The following is a 20434-nucleotide window of genomic DNA, read 5'->3' as shown; positions in this document are numbered from 1 at the left end:
ATTCAGTTTTAGTGCTTTCTCCTATGATTCTCACCTCTCCTTTAACCTCACAAGATGCTGTGAGGAGATGTTGGAATTTGGTTGTGCTGCGACCAGGGTTTGGGAGGGGTCAAAGGGCGTTGACGGTGAGGGTAAGAAGGATTTTGGCATTTACTTTCAGTGGGGGGGTGAATCTACCTAAAATGTGCAGGTGTGAACACTGTGCCTGGAACTTTCCATGAGGCTTTTTTGTCATGCAGAGTGGTGATCAACTGGTTGTAGGTGTGGTCTCACGCAGAGTGTGGTGTTCAACTGGTTGTAGGTGTGGTCTCACGCAGGGTGTGGTGATCAACTGGTTGTAGGTGTGGTCTCACGCAGGGTGTGGTGATCAACTGGTTGTAGGTGTGGTCTCACGCAGGGTGTGGTGATCAACTGGTTGTAGGTGTGGTCTCACGCAGGGTGTGGTGTTCAACTGGTTGTAGGTGTGGTCTCACGCAGGGTGTGGTGTTCAACTGGTTGTAGGTGTGGTCTCACGCAGGGTGTGGTGATCAACTGGTTGTAGGTGTGGTCTCACGCAGGGTGTGGTGTTCAACTGATTGTAGGTGTGGTCTCACGCAGGGTGTGGTGTTCAACTGGTCAGGAGTAATGTCAAGAGGTCCACGTGTGTGCAGACGCAGACATAGGAAACGGTTACATGTCAAACACCACCAGAAAACACTCAGGCAATGGTGTTTTGGGTTTTTAAAAGGTTTATTGGAAAAAAGTGACTAAGTATATTCATCTCAGTTCATAATTACAAACTGTGAGCATATAGAGGTATAAGAACAAAAACATGCTACAGAAAGATCCTAACGCAGACAGCTGCTCCAGATCTGAATTCACATTGTGTGGGGATAGTGATTCTATAGCACCTCTTCAGGTTCACGTTAGGAAAGGGGGGTGTTTAAGGGCCGTGTCGTGGTCTGGAGTCACTCCCGTCACTTCAAGGCTAATTCAGATTGCAAAACAAATCGAGCCGAAGTCAAAATCTGTGTGAAAATCACAAATTCAAAAAAGTGCAAGTCTGCACTTCTGTGACAAATGGGCTGAAATGAAACAGCCCTTGATTACCCCATAGTCAGATTTCCACACAGTTTCCCCACAGTTCCATTTGTGAGGCCTTAAAAAAAAGGCAGTACATTTGTTTTAAGAACAACAATACGTGTGATTAACTACAGCAACAACAGGGCTTAATGTGAGGGGTTCTCCCCAATGTCTCAGGTACATTGTGGATTTCGGCCGTTGGGTCGGAGGTCGTTGGCGGGAACGCCCTCAGAACAGCCGCTACGCCGGTGTTCTGTCGAATTTTCCTACCCGTCGAGCGCTCCTACCTAGGCTTACTGCGCATGCGCAAGTCATTATTACGTCATGATTTTGGTGGCTGGCTACTACACCCGTCGATTTTTCCTGCCTCCTCTCTGCCACACAGGCTAAAAACATGTTCATACAAAGATGTAAACAATCCAATTTGCTTGTATTAATATTAATAACAATACATGAATACGCAAAATAAAATGTTTAATTTAAAGATTATCCTACCTTTTAAACGCTGATTTGCACTACATTATGACATTTCCATAAGGTATACAAACTCTACAGAGATACGTCTAAAAATACGCGATGCCCTCGGACACGGTAGGAAATATTCGACAGACACGTCTATCAATATGCGCTACGGTAGGACATTTCGACAAGGTAGGACAAATCGACAGAACACGGGGCCTTTTTGAACAACACGGGAAACCATACATGGCAGAAGAGAACACACATAAACACAAGGCACAGCAGTGAAGTGCTTACTGGAGGTGCTTGAGAGAACGCACCTTCTTACTTTTTCACAACCTTCCCGTTCCCTCGAAATAAAACCCACACATTACGCTTTTTCTTCCTTTCTCATCATGGTTACACTGTTCTAAGAGTGTAGCTGCACGTTTGTTGGTGAACCACTGGAAATAACACTGACCAACTACTGTACTAAAAATTTGATTTTGATTAAAGCTGAATTTTGTTCAGTTTGTCTGGCGATCAGCCCCCTTTTTGAAACCTCGCTGACTGAATATAATTTTTGAAAACACAGATGAATTAATATACTTTGTATTGAATTATATCAGATATGCTTTAGACCAGGAACGTGATTCAATTAGTCCTTTTCTTCAGAATAAACTTCCAAGCAAATATTAATATTAACATGAACATAAAATGTTAGCTGTGACCGTATAAGGCTATAATACTCTCTGAACAATTTCTTCATGCTGACCCTTGCATTCATAATTAGATTATATAATAAAATAATACAAAAATAAATCACTGTAAGTCAGAAACTCCTCATAGTTCAAAGTGGCTCAGTAAGAAAGAGCCTGCAAAATATTATTCATAAAACACAGAGAACTGAATGGGCTTTAAGCATTTTCTTAATTACAGAAAAGGTCCTCTAAATTCTAAACACGTCCTCAAAAACTGTGAATATGTACAGTATTTCATAGGCTAATATTTAGGTAACGTTTGGACCCCTTTTCCACAGTCTCCGTGGAGGTGTGGGTGGCTGGTTAGTACTTGGGATCTTAATATTGACACAAACTATAATGCATCTGTTGCACATTAATGAAATGTTGGCTGACTAAAAAAAAAAGTTTGTTCAGTTTATTACGTCTGCAAAATTTGTCTGCGTCATCATGGAAAACCCACTAAACTAATTTTTGAAACGCTGTTTTGGTGATCCAGCTATTATGAAAGTATAACAGGAAATAAATCAATATATCAACAATTAGACCTCTGACAGAACCTCAGACAGAACAGGTTCAAGGCCTAGGTTGTAAAGAGAGAGACAGTGCTGACACACTCATCGTATTCTATAACATTTCAGCTGCCAGTAGGTGATTGCATTGATGTGAAGGTTGCATTGATGCAAACATGCATGTCATAAACAGAAACAAACAAACAAACAAAATAGCAACATAACAAAGCTGACTTGGTCAGTGCGTCACTGTAGCAAAGCAAGAAGTGATCTGACTGGCTGGAAGAGATCAGACGTAGAAGCATCTGCTCACTCAGTCCAGCTTCTGTTTTAAGCAGAGCGTTTGTAGCATCGTGTTTGTCTCCCTGTAGGAGGTGCCACTGAGCCATTTGTCAGGACACCCAAACTCTCTTGCAGGCTCGCAGGAGAAGGGGGAACTGATCCAGGATCAGCTCATTTCTGAGGTTATGGGTCTGGTCATCCGGGATCAAATAGTGAAAGCCGATTATAGGTTAGCACGAATTTAGGACCAGCAGGTATGACACATATAGCGCAGATTGCGTGTCTGTCTTTCTGTCTCTCTCTTTCTCTTTCTGTCTCTCTCTCTCTCAGACCATCCTACGTGACTCTCCTTGTAAAGCATCAACTCTAGAGACCACATCGTCTCTCTTTCCTTCACCATTTACACCAATCAAAACACGTCGGATGCGATATTCACAGAAGAAACATGCCCGACCGCTTCTCTCGCAAACATTGACCGCTACAGTTTGTTCTTATACGGTCACTCAGTTCAGCAGCACACCAGCATTAGAACGGAAGCTCCCAGCCTCTGGTGCCATAGCGCTGCTCTGGGTGGGGGTGGTGGGGCCCATAACGCTGTTCTGGGTGGGGGTGAGAGGTGGTGGGGGTCTTGGTGAGCTGTAGTGCTGGCTGGGCACAGAATGAAGGCATTTTAAGCGAAGTGCTGTTTGTGCAAGCAGTCCACGGATGGACAGGTTAAGAGTTTGTGTGTGTGTGTGTGTGTGTGTGTGTGTGTGTGTGTGTGTGTGTGACGGAGAGAGGGAGGTGAACATGTGGTACATATCTCTGTAGAAGTCACACACACACCCACTCTCCTCACACCTCCGTGTTTAGTTGTTTCGTTTTTTTGATTTCTTTATCCTGTGAGAGTGACAGTGAGAGAGAAAGAAAAGGAAAAAAAAAAGAAAACATTAAACTCCCAGACTAGCATCACACCACCTCCTCTCTGGTACTTATTTACACTGCTTGGCTGAGGAGTTTCTTTTATGTTGTTTCATATTTACAGTGCACTTCTCTAAATGTAAAAAAATCACAGGATGCATATTTAGAGCATACAGTTTCTCATCGTAGCATTTCCTCCCCAAGGTGTGACTGGCCCTCGTCCTCCTGTACTGTGTGGTTAGGTTACACTCAGGGGTGCCGGGTGTATCTGGTATTGAACAGTCTATCTGGCACGCAAATATCTGGTGGGGAGTTTGCTGGTGTCCCTGTCGAAACATGCCAAACAGATCCTCTAAAAATCCAGTAGTGTTTTAATTACGTAGTGTAATGAAGTATATCTGTATTTGTCATTTAATTTTTTTTTTGCTTTTACTTTGTTACTTGGGCCGTCTACACTTTACACGGTCTCGTCAGTCTTGTTGTTTTTTGTTTTTGGGGCCCAGTCTTCCCCCTTAAGCTTCGTGGTTCCCATGGCACTAAGGATCATGTGTTTTTGTTTTCTTTATTGTTTCAGTGTAGTTGCCTCCATGCCTGGTGATTCGGGTGACTCTGCCCTTATGTGTGTTCACCCCTGTGCCATTTTCCTCTGATTTTTTTGCCATATAATTTTATTTATTATTTAAAAAGATAATAACTTAATAATAGCTTTTTAATTTCAAGAGCACGTTCTTGGTCAGCAGGAGCTGACGTTGCTATAACAATCAGCAGAAGGGCGGAGCTCCCCCCTCCCCCACACATATTGGGGGCGGAGTCAGTGAGGACTAAAGCTGCCTCAGAATTGCTCGTTTAGACTGCTGAGCGCTGCAGGAGACCCAGAATGCAAAGCCCGCTACCTCGTTAGGTCAATTAACTTTGCTCGTTAGCTCGCCTTAGCTCCTGGAGAATCTGGAGAACTTTTTTCTGTACAAATTTTTCACATCATAAATTTCATGTGCATCACCATAAGGCAGGTTTAAACTAATTATCTGCCATACCAAACAGGTCAAACAATTTAATATAATTGTAAAAAAAATTTCCATTACCTCTATATTAATAATTCTATAATTTTCTTTGTGTCCTGTCTGTGTTCTACCCTAGCTCTGTTTGGTTTCTGGTTCCTGTCATGTGTCTTGTGTTTTGCTTTATTTAATTGTGTCTCTTAATGTTGGTTTCAGATCGTCTTTCTTCTGAATTTGCCCCTAATAAATCTGGCTCTACTCAGCAAATGCGTTCAGCTCCTTCTCACTCCATGTCCATGGCGTTACAGTATCATGTATTACAGAATAACTCTAAGAACAGCACAGGCAGTGCCGTTGACAGGCTGGATGACAGCAGATGTTTACATGTGTTAATCCAAAGCTACTTTCTTGAGTAAGAGGAAGCTTATATGAAACGCTGAATTTTGGTTTCAATGTTTACAAATCTGGTCCAAGAGACTGGCATTTCTGTGAGAGGTAGCCCTTTTTGGTCAGTAGTTTGGCAACACAGCGAGTGTTCGGAGTGTGTGCTGCCTGTGCTGTTTGAGCTGCCTGTGCTCTTTGAGCTGCCTGTACTGTTTGAGCTGCCTGTGCTGTTTGAGCTGCCTGTGCTGTTTGAGCTGCCTGTGCTGTTTGAGCTGCCTGTACTGTTTGAGCTGCCTGTGCTGTTTGAGCTGCCTGTGCTGTTTGAGCTGCCTGTGCTGTTTGAGCTGCCTGTGCTGTTTGAGCTGCCTGTACTGTTTGAGCGAGGGTGTCCGCTTACTTGTTAATGGCGTTCTTCAGGTACTGCTGCAGCCATTTGGTATTGGGGTTGATGCAGACCTCCCTGTTGTTCTTCAGTTTGGCACTGGTAATGAGAGAGAGATTGCAGTAATGAGGAGGAGATAGCGAGGTAATGGGAGCACAGCGCGAGACATCACGAGACAAAGAGATCTGACCGAGACAAGACGAGAGAAAGAGCTCTGACTGAGACGACGCGACAGAAAGAGGTCTTACTGAGGTGCAGACCTTTTGACTCGGTAACTGTGAGAAAGAGTGTGAGTTTAAGTGAATGAGTGGTAAAGAAATGTATCTACTTCAGCCTCTCAGTACCTCTCTGCTGTGCCTCAGCTTGGCACCGATAACGAGATCAAGTGAGTGAGGCTGGCTAGGGCCACGGATCCGTTTTGGAAGGGAGAACGATCGATTGGCGAGCTCTCCTACCTCTGCGGACAAGCACTCCGCCGTTTCCATTTAACATCTGGCTGCGTTTAATCTGGCCTGACCACAGTGTACATACACTGGAGGCTTCATAAAGAAGATCCATGGAAAGTTGCTTTTTGTTTTGGAGACCGAAGCAGCTCTGAATAGAGCAAAGGGAGATCACTGATGTATCATGAGTGAAATCATGTCCTTCCAAATATAAAACGCTTTACTGTCATCCTCTAAAACAGCAGTTTCCTATGCAGTGCTTTTCCAATGCTGACGTGTGATATAGCTCACGTGTGATACACGTGTGATACAGCTCAAAAAAAGGGCTTGCTATTTAACTAATGAGTAATCTCAGAGGTGGATTGGAGGGGAAAACTGCAGAGTACCTCCAGACACATCATGAAGACTAATCACGGCATAAACTCTGCTGACAGCAGGGATTTCCCTCTGAAATCCCTAGCGAAAGCTCCCATGTTGAAATATCACAGTGTGTGTTTCAGGCTTACTAGACACTAATGAACACTGTATGAGTTATTACAACACTGGCATTTTTGTGTTTCCAGGAAACGGGCCTACCAGTTCAAAACTGTTACTTTCCAGTACCTGTTTGACTTTAGATGAAGTAACAGTAAATGTTAGTATCACGGTTAATTAAAGATGATTAAAGCCAGAGTAAAGGTCTGGACGAAAATGACCGCAGCACCAGTGCTAAGCTGACCATATCCCAGAGGCCCACTGCATATGTGGACAGAGCCACGTGAGTGTGAAGCAGGCCATGGAGAGTGATGGGGTCTGGTTGTAGGCTAGGGGGAAGTTGTGGGTGGATGTGATGAAGCAAATGTGAGAGATCGATTGAGTTTCACGGACATGTAGTGACTGGAGACTACTGGTGACTGATGGCGGCTTTAATCGCACACCTCGAAGTGATTGAGACTCTGGGGGAAACTCTGTAACCCCTCTGTCATCTAACATGGAGAGAATGACATCTCACATCCACATGGAGAAAACACATACACACATTTCACATATACTGCAAATGCAACTGACAACACACATCCCACAAGACTACCTTGCTCACACACACACACACTGCAAATGCCCACAAGCAAAAATGCACATATATAATGCACCACAAATGCATTCACATTCAATTTTGATCACTCGCTCTTTCCACTTCTCTCTTTCTCTCTCTCCCTCACACACACACGGGTGTGTGTCACACCTTTGCACCAAAAGGTCATGTTTGAGAATTAGCAGCTCAGAAGAGCAACAACTCACACAGCTTTGCAAATTAACCACATCCACCCCGAGCAACACACGCTCCTGTTCACTCAGGAACAAATGGTTCACTCCAGCAGACACTAAATCCCCGCTTAACCCAAACCATCCAGAACTTCTACAAACCGACTTCTGAATGTAAACGGAAGTGTAACAGGATCTGGACGTCTCTCCCACTCTTTGCCTCTTTTGTGAATTAAGCGATCGAGCCGATCGATTTGGGGTTTTTCGCTGTGTTTATTTAGGGGCTCTTCCCCGTGTTGTGGTTTGAAGTGCACCTATGTGGCCTCCTGGCTTAACTGACCATAGGCTGAGACACAAACAGCAGGAAGTAAGCACAGCACAGCCAGGAGTAATGCTAACTGCAAACACGGTGTGTGTGTGTGTGTGTGTGTGTGTGTGTGTGTGTGTGTGTGTGTGTGTGTGTGTGTGTGGTGTGTGTGTGTGTGTGTGTGTGTGTGTGTGTGTGTGTGTGTGTGAGGGGTAGTATTACTACTGCTTCTTTTTCATCTGTCTGTTGTGTCCTGGGGCTCTTTTGGAGTCCTCGCTACTTAAGATTCAGAGGTGAATTCCTATAGAAACACCATGTTTAGTTGATGTCTGAGGGAAGGTTATTTCACCCCCCGGCCAGCGTTCTGTCCTGCTCTGACCTTCTGTCTCACGGTGACCCCCGACGACCCTGTTAACCCTTCGTACTCTTAGCATTGGCCGCCTTCGACAGTTTTAGATCGTGAAAGCGTTTGAGATTAATATGTTCCAGGTTAGTGAAGTAATGCCAAATGTTGGTGGAGAAGCGAGGCGGGAAAGACGCGCGATAAGGTCGGTTGAAACGCAAACGTAATACAGACATTATCAGGTCGATCCCTGATGACAACTTCCTAATGGGGGGCACAAACACAACAAAACAAACAAACAAACACACAAAAAAACAGACCATATACCCTCAGTTTTTCACTTCCAGTCTCCCAATCAAGTGGTTATCTAGTTAGATCTCCTGATAAAGTGGAGACACACACACACACACACACACACACCCTGCCTCATCTTTTCTTATCACAGCTTATTATAGTATCTGACGACGTTCGGTATTTGAATAAGTAACAGATGCTTCAGTCTCACAGCCAAAACTTGCTAACACTTTGCATTAAGGTTCCCTTAACTTATACCATACATGGCATTAGTTCATAAACCATGAACTTCGGCCTTAATACACCCTAACCACAGTTAATAGTGCAATTAACGGAATTGCTGGTTCTTCTCTTCGTCGCATAAGCAGGGCGCTTTTTGGCAGACCACACAGAATACCTAGGTGACATTGACAGTTTAAATGTAAAGTACTAGTGTAAATTACGTTAATTAAATTATTTGTACTCCTTATCCAGAAAAGGCCGTTATTGTTCCCAGGACAAAATATTCTTGGAGTGTGGAGTGTGGACACTTACATCACTTGGAAGGGGCAGTTGGGCGTGTGGAGGAACTTAATCTCGCGAATGCTCCTCTGCGGGACGGTGTTGAGGGTTGCGCGGCACCAGCACCGCTCCACCAGGCTGATGGGTTTAGCTGTGGGAGAACCGCAAACATCACATCATCTGCTGCTGCACAATCTATATACATCCGCGGACTGGGTTAATGGTTGGGTGTTGTTCGTTAATTAAAAAAAAACTTTAGTAGCTTAAAAACTTAATATAGAAAAAAGTATCTAATAAAATTAGATCGAAAAATGTTTCTATGAGAATTCTCTCAGAATTTGATCATTTGTCATTTGTCCAAGATGCGTCTGCTTCTGAAAACTAGCCAAACATTTTTATGTGATTTGGAGTCGGAGAAGATACAAACAGCATGTGGGAAAGGGAAAATGACACCAACAGAAAGATTATTATAGGAATATGCGTCGGTCGAGTACATTCCGATTATATGTGATGGCTTATAAATGATCATATTTGTTAGGCAATGTGTTCACAAAAATGTAAAACAGTTTATCAATCCCAGCTGCGTTTTCTCTGTGTAGACTGAGGATGTTTGTAAACACACAAATGCTGCGTGGCTTACATTTCAGAGCTGAGCAGAATCAGAAACGCACTCGCAATTAAAAAAAAACAAGTGACTTACGAAAAAAAAAATCTCCCCTCGGTTATTAAAGGGGTATTTTCAGGTGAAGTAAACTACCAACATCCATAGCATGTTGTCTTGTAACCTCTTTCCCTCAACGCGAACACATCTCAGGACTTTTTTGGAGTATTACTACAACCTTCACCTGCGTCCACGGTCATTAAAAGTAGATTAGTCTGAGGCTTTTCTCTCGACTTTCTTACACAGGTCTCTCTCTTTTTTTGCTACCGTTTCGAAGCAGATAAGTGTCCTTAAAGTTATTTAGGGGAAGCTTTCCTATTCTAATCCCCTCGTCGACGTTTTAGCCGGAATCCTCTCGCATGATTAACTGTGTGAAGTGCATTCCCCGCGTCGCCTGGGTCTTCTTCTTCTTCACACACCTCGGTAATAACTAACACTTGTCCACTCGTAGGCCGAGTCCTTCAATAGTGGACAAGTCCTCCAATAGTGGACAAGTCCCCTAATAGTGTCCTGTCCTTGCACAGCAAGAAAAGACCAGTTCAGACTGGTGCGCTAGATCTACAGACGTCCTCGCACATTACCAGCAGCCTCACGTTATATCAACACAAAAGTGAGCAGCAGGCACAGAAACCTGGTGTCTCCATCACCTCATTAGATCAAAAATTACAAGAAATCCCCAGAGAAAGGAAACCCTTGAGACTTGACACTGAGGTGAACTCTATTACGTAAAGACGTCCTTGCGCTGTTTAAACGGTTTTGCGCTGTTTCCACAATCGCGCCAAAATGTAAAACAAACAAACAAATAAACAAACAAATCCCCACAAACCCCCAGAACAAATTAAACTCCACGGCGGGATCGCAAAACACACAGTTAATACACATGCCTTCCTTTGTAAGGACACAGATTGTCAGTAAAAAAGAGCAGGTTCTCCAAACGTGCACAGCAGCTTTTTCCATCAATAAAACCTTCAGTCCAAAACCACAAATCACCTAAAGGAGGCTGTTGGATGTTCACTTGTTCACCGGTACTGTGTTGGATGCGGTGTTCACTAGTACAACTGCTTACACGAAACAACACGTTTGCAGGCTTACTCACAGTAAGCTAAACACACGCTGTACGCACATATTATGTAAAATAATTATGAGCACATAATTAAGACAAAAGCTAAAAATAATAATGCAAAAATAATGATGAACGTCCCTGCATCACATCTGCGACTGTCAGGGGAGAGTAGAAATGATGTATGTGGAATTGGTCGGTAGCATCACCAGAAACTCACCTTCAGTCTGTGAATGCCTCATTGCTACCGTCAAAAACACAATCACTGCCAGCAATTTGACATCCATTGTATTTGGAGCGCGCAAGGGCGAGTATGTGTACGCGACGGTGTGCGCCTGTATCGAGAGTTTTTTGTATTTCTCACAGCTAGCGTCCAAGACACAGTGTGGTGCCTGGGTACTCGACAGCGTGTTAAGACTGGAGATCAGTAGTAAAGCACTCCCACATGCCGATGATGATGAGGAGGAGGAGAGAGGAGAGAGAGAGAGAGAGAGAGAGAGAGAGAGAGAGAGAGAGAGAGAGAGAGAGAGAGAGAGAGAGAGAGTAGAGAAAGTGAAGGGGTGAAGTGGACACACAAGGTAAACTTTGCTAAGGAATCTTCCTCATTTAAAAGGTTTTCAGTGAGCCTAACCCTTTTCTTTCTCTTCACCCTCTCTGTCTGTCTCTCTCTCTCTCTCTCTCTCTCTCTCTCTCTCTCTCTCTCTCTCTCTCTCTCTCTCTCTCTCATATTACCTCAGTATTATTCTTTTTCTTGATCTCTTCCTCAAGTAGGCTATCTCTCACGAATCACGTCTAAAAGGTTTTCTTTAATACACAAATATCACGTGTCATATTACCTCAGTTAAGGTTTGTGTGTGTATGTGTGTGTGTGTGTGTGTGTGTGAGAGAGAGAGAGAGAGAGAGAGAGAGAGAGAGAGAGAGAGAGAGAGAGAGAGAGAGAGAGAGAGAGAGAATTGGGGGGTTGGTGGGGGGGGGGGGGATTTATGCTATTTATTTCTAGCCTCACATTCAGTAAGATAATATATTTTGACCCACAATAGTTTCGGAAGAACAATCCGACAAGCTGTCTAAGTCCGTATACTAATACCTTACATAGACTACATGTCATGTATTATGTCATGGGAACTGTGTGTGGCTCTGTGCTACAGCCGGAGTGTTGGGTGTTGAAGGTGGAGGAAGGTGTGTGTGGCTCTGCTACAGCCGGAGTGTTGGGTGTTGAAGGTGGAGGAAGGTGTGTGGGGCGTCGCAGAGCTGCTGGACAATCACGGATCCTCGCCACCCAAATGTCATTTTTTAGAACCACAAGTAGCCTATTTTGCAATTTCTGAAACTGCAACGTTATCAGCCCGGGGGTTATGTAAAAACTTAGAACCTGACCTGAAATTGGTTATTTTGTACAATAAACCAACAATGTATATATATATATAATATATATATATATATAATAACAACATAAAAATACCGTGAGGACCATTGAGCAGTTTGTGAATAATGTGCTCTCATGCGCCGTTTGAAAAGTGAAACCATTTATCCAAAAAAAACAAACAAATAAAAAAAACATTTTCTAATACGATATCTAAGATTTGCACATATTGTTTGTCCTTGCACGGCCTAGATCGTGGATTGTACTCCTGTCCGGGTTTCTGCAGCGTGCTCTTGCTGAAGTGGCGATGTTGAAAACGCTCTAAGAGCGCTGACAGGTTTTAATCTCACACCCGTTTAGACAGCAGCAGAGTGTAAAGTTTCACACCAGTGTTATTGTCCCTTTGTTGACTTCTCACGGCCAGTTGACTGACAACCGGCATCTGACAGAACCATAGAATTTATTGAGTCTGTTTCTATAACGGAACTTCACCTACTGAGTGGGTACATAACATATTTCATCAAGAATAAGCCACTGTCAATGATATACCACTGTTTCCTTTATTATAGGAAATAATTTAAAGTTAGAAATGACCAGTACTTTTCCATATTCATACACGTTTTGCACTTTTTTGCATTTTGTTAAACGAATTTGACTAGTTTCTCAGAGTTGTTGAATGTAATTTTCTTCCACACACACGGCGAAACAGCGGGTCCAGTCCGCCCTGAAATGGGACGCACTTCGTCAATATGCATCTTTGCATCTTTTGTAAGTAGCAGGTGTGTCATAACAAACACGCCCAGCCGGCTAATTCATCGTGTAACAGCCCCCAAGACAACCTCTTTTCCATATGTAGGCTACAGCCGAGTCTAAATTCACGTCTGCAGTTTATTTTGCTTAGACATGGACGCTGATATTTGTCCCAGATTAAGAACAAGACTCGTTATGTGAGGGACGGCTCGCCTTAACCGTGGCAAAGCAAACAGTTAAAGACAAAACAATGGCGGCGTTTGTCGTGTCTCGGTTTTATCTGACATGGGTGGTTAAATACCAACGCGGAAAATTACGGTTCTAGTTAAAAGAACACAGAAACGGCGCGCTGACTCTAAAAATGCCACTCATGTTTGATTTTATTTTTGATATCTGAATAGTATAATGAAGACTTTTAGTTTGCTGAATAATCAAACCTGGGTGGAAATGAGATTAAAATAATGGAATGATTTATTTTTAATCATTTGGATTTAATGAAAGCTGAGGGACAACCTGCAGTGTTTTTTAAATTACAGATTTACGACTCATTGGGCATGCTCAGGATAAAGGGATCTGGTGGTGCGGGACAGGCTGGAGGTCTGTGGGGAGGATGCTGTAGGTGAACAGGGCAGCTGGCCTTGCTCAGGCCTTGACGAGGTCTGAAGGACCCCCTGCTGACAAAGGGCTGCCCTTTAATCTGCCTCTTCAGACCCGCACAGGCAAATGAAATCGCAGGCACGCCGGGTGTTTCGGAGGGCTGATGTAGTTTCAGCCTCCCTGCGCCTATACCATTGTCTTCATTAGGATATGAAAAGCAAACAGCTGATCTTGGGTCAGTGTGCAAACCCTTATCCCAGGACACAGGAATGCTGGGACAGAAATTGCTTCATTGAACCATCTAATGCGTGCTTTTATCCAGCCGTCATACACAGGGCCTAGGTGTGTGTGAAGAGCCTCTTCATGTCAAGACACAAGTATACATTTTAGCCGCTAAATGTAGAGTCGGGGACCCTATTTTTTGTTAGCGTTTTCTTTTTGACTATTATGTCAGGGCCTCCTATAGATTTTAGACCCTTGTTTCATTTGAAAGAAAATGAAAGACAGAGGAAAGGAGGAGAAGGATGAATGTTTCCTTCACAACATTGAGTGGCAGAGTCTGGCATGCTCCCAAGAAATGCTGGAAAAAAAAAACTTTTTAAAAATACTGGAAATAAACACAATAACACCAAGCCTGTCCCTCCCAGCTCCTCTCTCTCACAAACCAGTCTTATATTTGTCAAGGGCATAGTTTGGGCCCCACCTCATCTCCATGGGCCCCTGGAGGGCACCAGCTTGAGGGAGAACCCACGTGGCCCCTGCCCCAGCCAGGGTTAATTTAACCTGCGTGAGGGGGGACGTGGATTCTTTACTGAAAACGGATGCGAGGTGTCAGTCCACTGAATCCCGACCAACTGTAGATGAATCTGCGTGCGACGCTTGAAGACCCAATGTCGGTCAGCAGATGTAAGCTCCGTCATGTTGTCGGTGTTTCATAACGTGGTTTGGTGATATTCCTGCTCTTACCCCAGGGGGGCGGATTAAGAGGGCAGGTGTAGCACTGCAATAGCACTGTTGGTTCCTGTGAATATGGTGTCACGGATGAACCAGGGGTTTGTTGTTGTTGTTGTTGTTGTTTATAGAAGAATTTTGATCCACCAGGAAGTTTTCTCACTGGATCTCTCCTGCAGGGGGAGGGTTTAAGGGCGGAGCTTCGGTCTCGCGGAAGGATGAGAACAGGGCGTCGCTCATGTTTGCATCACTGTTGCCGGTCTCCTATAGCAACTAGTCACCAGGGTCATTGCTAATTGACATCTATGATTTTTCTTACATGACATGTGAACAGGAATTAGCGTGAGCCTGGAATATGTTAACAAGAAGGACATGAATTTAAATAGGAGTGTGTGGGGGGTTTAATGTCTGTTGGTTTTCTGCTGTAGCAATTCATGTTTTGGGTTGCGTTCTTGCAAAGGCAATAACAAAAACTTTGGTTTGAAAATGCTAGCAGAGAATATGCAATCATATGCAAACCTGTTGTATGTTATGGTTCATTTCAGCTCTCTTGGAATGAGAATGTGTATGAGAGAGATTCCTCATTTAAATGCAGTGTACCATGATGTACAGTCTGTAATGTACAGTACAGTAGTAAAGTGTGAGTGAGGTAATGTGTAAGTGATGTACAGTGTATATTGATGTACAGTGTGCAGTGTTAGTGATGTACAGTGTAAGTCATGTGCAGTGTAAGTGATGTACAGTGTAAGTGATGTACAGTGTAAGTGATGTGCAGTGTAACTGATGTACAGTGTAAGGTATGTGCAGTGTAAGTGATGTGCAGTGTAAGTGATGTACAGTGTGCAGTGTAAGTGATGTACAGTGTAAGTGATGTGCAGTGTAAGAGATGTACAGTGCGTGTGTGTCAAACCCTAGACGTCAGATTGGCTACCATGTATGTCAATCAAATACAACCGTCAGTGCAGGTGGATGATAGCCTGTCATTCATCCACTACTTTTTAATTTCATGCAATCTACCCACACTTCCTTTGCGATCGACGTAATGGGCACCCCTGGTGTAAGTGATGTACAGTGTGCAGTGTAAGTGATGTACAGTGTAAGTGATGTACAGTGTGCAGTGTTAGTGATGTACAGTGTTAGTGATGTACAGTGTGCAGTGTTAGTGATGTACAGTGTAAGTGATGTACAGTGTGCAGTGTTAGTGATGTACAGTGTTAGTGATGTACAGTTTGCAGTGTAAGTGATGTACAGTGTAAGTGATGTACAGTGTGCAGTGTTAGTGATGTACAGTGTTAGTGATGTACAGTGTGCAGTGTTAGTGATGTACAGTGTAAGTGATGTACAGTGTGCAGTGTAAGTGATGTACAGTGTAAGTGATGTACAGTTTGCAGTGTAAGTGATGTACAGTGTAAGTGATGTACAGTGTGTAGTGTAAGTGATGTACAGTGGTAGCCTGAGCGTTTTGAACATCTAATAAAGAACATCTGTACATCATGTCTGTTTCTCTGGAAACCTTCGGAACCGGTTTAAAGTGATAATTTATTTTCATATAAGCGGTTCATGCATGTGTGCGCTAAGTAAGCAAGCAGGTTTTTATGTCAATGTAAGAATCAGGGATTGTACTGTACTGAAATGCTGCAGCTCTTCAAGACTGGACGGTGGGTCTGGTTTGGTCTGGTTTGGTCTGGTTTGGTCTGGTTTAGCCAAGCACAATAGTCAAGAAGCTTCTAAATATTTCAAGGTTGTTCTGCTTCTAGAGATGTACAGCATAAGGAGGCATTCCGTCTTTCTCATTTAAAGTCAAAATATTCAAAAATAGTCATTACAGCTACTGCATCCATATATGGTTTATAAAAAGCTACTTGATTTCTGCTGTAGTATTGGCATAATAATAAAATTTTTTTCCAATGTTAAGAATGTGGGCTGGAGTCCCTATGCTTCTGTGAGGAGCCCATGTCACAGACGTCAAAGTTCATCTCCCAGTGCATTATGGGCTAGGGGCACTGCTGCCCCCTAATCAGAAATGAGGAAAAACAAGACTGTGGCTAAGGTCAGGGGTCATGACCCCTTACGACGAGACTGGTTGAGACTGTCCAATTCGGTTGAGTCAACCCTCTCAATTTGCCTGTCGTCTGCTCACGCCCATAGAGAGAGAAGTTACTTCAACTCAGTGTAAAACAGTTCAGTTTCAGTTTGATAGTACATTTCCCACTATTTAATATATTATGATAAGGGCAGCTCAGTCTAGATCTAGACCTCCTAGTGAGCAAGCAACAACTCTACAGGTCTTGACTCCTCTATCTGCGATTGTCATCCACAGCCAACTATAACCTGACCGCCTCAGGGTAGTTCTGATTACAGGCGTCCTGTTGGTCCTGTTACTCGCTGTCCTGTGGTTCCCTTTCGTGGTTGTCTTTGGATCTACCTTACTGGTCGTGTCCATCAAACCCAGCATGAGCTGGAACCAGAGTGTCAGAACAGCGAGTGCATTCCCAGTCACTGCACGCATGGGCTGGAGTCCCCTAAGCAGCATCTGGGAAACAGCTCGGAGTTCGGTCCACCTTAACATTTCTTGGAGTCTTGGTGCATGTGGTTCCCATGAAGTTACAATATCAAGAAAAACAACTTTTTTGTTTTGGATTTATTTTGTGACACATGCCCTCTAGCGTTTGAACAGCTCTGATAGCTGCGCCGTACACGGTAATCATGTTGCGGTAACACCACTCTTGTTCGCTTGCACGGTGAACGTTGTACGGGAGCAAAAGACAGTTAACTGCGCCCTATGTGTTGTACACGTACAAATAAACGTTGAGGCAATCGAGAACTCCAGCTCGTTGTGGCCTTCTCCTATGATTCAAATTGTCCAGCTCGTTGACATCTGCTACGTACGCTGCCAGGTTTCATAAGGTCCTGCTTCTTGCCTTGGACCAGTGTAATGGTGCTTTAAGTACGAAGGATGAGGCTTATTTGTAAACATTCAGAACTGAGTGGGAGAACAGACCCATTAAGAATTCAGAGATGTGATATGATCTAGGAAGATCCTTCAGCCAAGACGCTGGGATTGGAAGCAGACATTGTTCATTAATCACAAGTGTCCTTTACATTTCACCTTCTCTCTCTCCCTCCCTCTCCCTTTATCCCTCCCTCTCTCTCTTTCTGTTTCTCCCTCTCTCTCCCTCTCTTTCTCCCTCTCTGTTTCCCCATCTCCCCCTTCCACCGAACACTTGCATTAGTACCTTATCTGGAGTGGCGGAAATGTTATATCTGTTTTCGTAGTCCTAGCAGACTTGTGCGACTTCATCATCACTTTTTCCTAAAACTGTATTACAGATAAAACAGAGAACAGTTGCTGCTCCACTATCAACATAGCTTAATTTAAACCAGTGTTCCCGTGGTTTTTGAGTGTCGGAACGCATTCCGGATCCCCCCCTTCACTGTCGAGCTTTTCTGGTGTCGGATCAGTGCCGTTAGAGGCAGCCGAATAGGCACAGCTGCCCTGGAGGTTCGAGGGACCGGGGTCAATGTCCGAGCAGTGCAGTCAGAGCGAAGGAAACGGCACCACCTGTCAAGCGCGGCTCGACCCGCGGATCACCGCACCACCTAATGCACCAGTCACCGTTAAACACCCGTCCAGCTGGTGGTGATGGGCCCGCGGACAATAATTAGGACTGACGTGTGTTGCAGTGAAGGCCCCAGCACCTAAGGACTCGATTTCAAGCTGTTTGGGTGGTTGCGGGCCGGAGACGGGAGGCGCACAGCGAAAACACGTCCACCCTCGGCAGTCTGTAGACAGGTCGTGTTTCCTTATGATTTACTGACTGATAAGTTAAGGTCCCTGACCTGACTGGAGGTGGTTAATAGTCTAGAATGCAGAGTTTTCTGATCCATAGTCACATTTTGGTCTGTTCCAGAGGTTGTGCTAAACACCTCCGGCCAGTTTCCTTGAGCCGCTGATCTGCTATGCAGGGTGAATTTGTAAACATTTGCCCCACATTTCTTACCACCCCCCTTTCTTGCCCCCCCCCCCCCCCCCCCCACTCTCTTTCTACTCTTTATGTGTTTTTTTATTATTTGAAATTATGTCAATTTTAACTGTCATCCAGCACTCAAACCAGATAGTACTCTAATATCACAGTACTCCAGTTCCCGATGTGGTTCATTGGCTGGTTCTCAAGTCTGTTTCAGATGCACATGCTTCCATTAGATCACACCAGATTTAGGTCCAGAGATCAAGTTTTCTTTGACTACCAGACAGCAAGGGGGGGGGGGGGCTTCAGCTTGGCTAGATTGATCCCAGATGAGACTCAAACACACACCCCTGTAGATCACTCTCTGATCTGATCAGGCGCATTGACCCGTGGCGTAACTGTGAGCTGTGATGTAGCGTCCTCTCCTTCTCCCTTTCCTGTTTGTCCTGCCACTAACTCTCTACCCCGCTTTGCAGGAAGCGACATATAGGTAGCGTTTACATTTGGCACAGACTGGCCCCAGGTTGGAGGGGGGGCAGGTTGAGTTTGGACCAGAGCCAGCTGGACTGTAGTTTAGAAGGCAGACATCTTACATCAAATAGCTTGAGTTTTTTTCTGCAAAAATAAGTAAAATTCATTTAACAGATAACATATTAGGTGAGTGAGCACAGATTTATACAGTGTGGAGCACAGAGAATCCTGTAACTCCTGGTTTTGAATCAGTTGTACTCCGGATTTGGACAGAAAACATCCATGTTCTTTCTTCTATATGTATGACTTACTATCTCAGATGTACAAATGGACCATGGATCAGTTTCCATCAAAGGTTCCCCAGATTTGCTGTTAAAATAAATCTCTTCTACCAGTTCAGATGTTCCTAACGCTACAGTACTTTCGTGACATCTGGTGTTAGCCTGTTTTACTGATGACTAGCACATGGATCTTTAATAATGTGATTAATGCTTGGTTTAGGGTGCAGACTTTGATCAATCATCAGCACAGTAACTGATTTTACAGTTTTTGAAATCTTGTGCACACAGTAAGTTTGGATGTACAAGGTCTAGTGCAGATGTTCAGTGTGTGTGTGTGTTTTGGACCAGGTCTAGCACAGATGTTCTGTGTGTGTTTTGGACCAGGTCTAGCTCAGATGTTCTGTGTGTGTTTTGGACCAGGTTTAGCATGGATGTTCTATGTGTGTTTTGGACCAGGTCTAGCTCAGATGTTATGTGTGTTTTTTGGACCAGGCCTTGCATAGATGTTCTGTGTGTGTTTTGGACCAGGTCTAGTACAGATGTTCAGTGTGTGTGTGTTTTTGAACCAGGTCTAGCACAGATGTTCTGTGTGTATTTTGGACCAAGTGTAGCTCAGATGTTCAGTGTGTGTGTTTTGGACCAGGTCTAGCACATATGTTCTGTGTGTGTGTGTTTTTGAACCAGGTCTAGCTCATATGTTCTGTGTGTGTTTTGGACCAGGGCTAGCTCATATGTTCTGTGTGTGTTTTGGACCAGCGCTAGCTCAGATGTTCAGTGTGTGTGTTTTGGACTAGGTCTAGCTCATATGTTCTGTGTGTGTTTTGGACCAGGGCTAGCTCAGATGTTCAGTGTGTGTGTTTTGGACCAGGTCTAGCTCATATGTTCTGTGTGTGTTTTGGACCAGGTCTAGCTCAGATGTTCACAGGGTTGCCAACTCTCACGCATTGAGCGTGAGACACATGCATTTGACCGTTTTCACACGCTCTCACGCCACACTTCCGATATCTCATGCCGAAAAAAAATATCCAGTTTATTTACCTCAGATCCACATATATGATTCAATACGTTACTAGTTCGCTAGCTCTGGCTCCATCCACCGGCCACCCCCCCTGCTCAACAAGTTTCGTTCGCCACCCCCCAACACTCAACAAAATACACTCGCCACCGGCTCCAGGTTAAAATCTCACTCCAAGCGAACGTCAAAAGTTGGCAACCCTGTGTTCAGTGTGTGTGTTTTGGACCAGGTCTAGCTCAGATGTTCAGTGTGTGTGTGTTTGGACCAGGTCTAGCTCAGATGTTCAGTGTGTGTGTTTTGGACCAGGTCTAGCTCAGATGTTCAGTGTGTGTGTGTTTTGAACCAGGTCTAGCTCAGATGTTCAGTGTGTGTGTGTTTTGGACCAGGTCTAGCTCAGATGTTCAGTGTGTGTGTGTTTTGAACCAGGTCTAGCTCAGATGTTCAGTGTGTGTGTGTTTTGAACCAGGTCTAGCTCAGATGTTCAGTGTG

The 20434-nt window shown here is 44.2% G+C and overlaps 1 protein-coding gene across 1 annotated transcript; it reads right to left on the bottom strand.

Moving 5' to 3' along the window:
- Positions 1-716: 716 nt before the first annotated feature.
- On the bottom strand, positions 717-11013 carry cxcl12b (chemokine (C-X-C motif) ligand 12b (stromal cell-derived factor 1)). The gene is made up of 4 exons (XM_076985110.1): positions 10770-11013; positions 8862-8979; positions 5714-5797; positions 717-3913 (listed from the first exon to the last, which is right to left on the bottom strand). The coding sequence occupies exons 1-4, from the start codon at positions 10834-10836 to the stop codon at positions 3883-3885; spliced, it is 300 nt and encodes a 99-aa protein (XP_076841225.1). The 5' UTR covers positions 10837-11013; the 3' UTR covers positions 717-3882.
- Positions 11014-20434: the final 9421 nt, after the last annotated feature.

Source organism: Brachyhypopomus gauderio, unplaced genomic scaffold (genome assembly GCF_052324685.1).
Source record: "Brachyhypopomus gauderio isolate BG-103 unplaced genomic scaffold, BGAUD_0.2 sc37, whole genome shotgun sequence".
In the NCBI taxonomy this organism is placed as follows: Eukaryota; Metazoa; Chordata; class Actinopteri; order Gymnotiformes; family Hypopomidae; genus Brachyhypopomus; species Brachyhypopomus gauderio.
Note: the sequence above shows the minus strand (reverse complement) of the source record. Positions and strands in the feature narration are given on the sequence as shown.

What these genes read in the sequence shown, in the direction of transcription:
- cxcl12b (XM_076985110.1), bottom strand. Translation starts at nt 10,836, where the DNA reads ATGGATGTCAAATTGCTGGCAGTGATTGTGTTTTTGACGGTAGCAATG. An exon ending in GAGGCATTCACAGACTGAAG is followed by an intron (nt 8,980 to 10,769) that starts GTGAGTTTCTGG and finishes GTTCTCCCACAG; the next exon opens with CTAAACCCATCAGCCTGGTG. An exon ending in AACTGCCCCTTCCAAGTGAT is followed by an intron (nt 5,798 to 8,861) that starts GTAAGTGTCCAC and finishes TCTCATTACCAG; the next exon opens with TGCCAAACTGAAGAACAACA.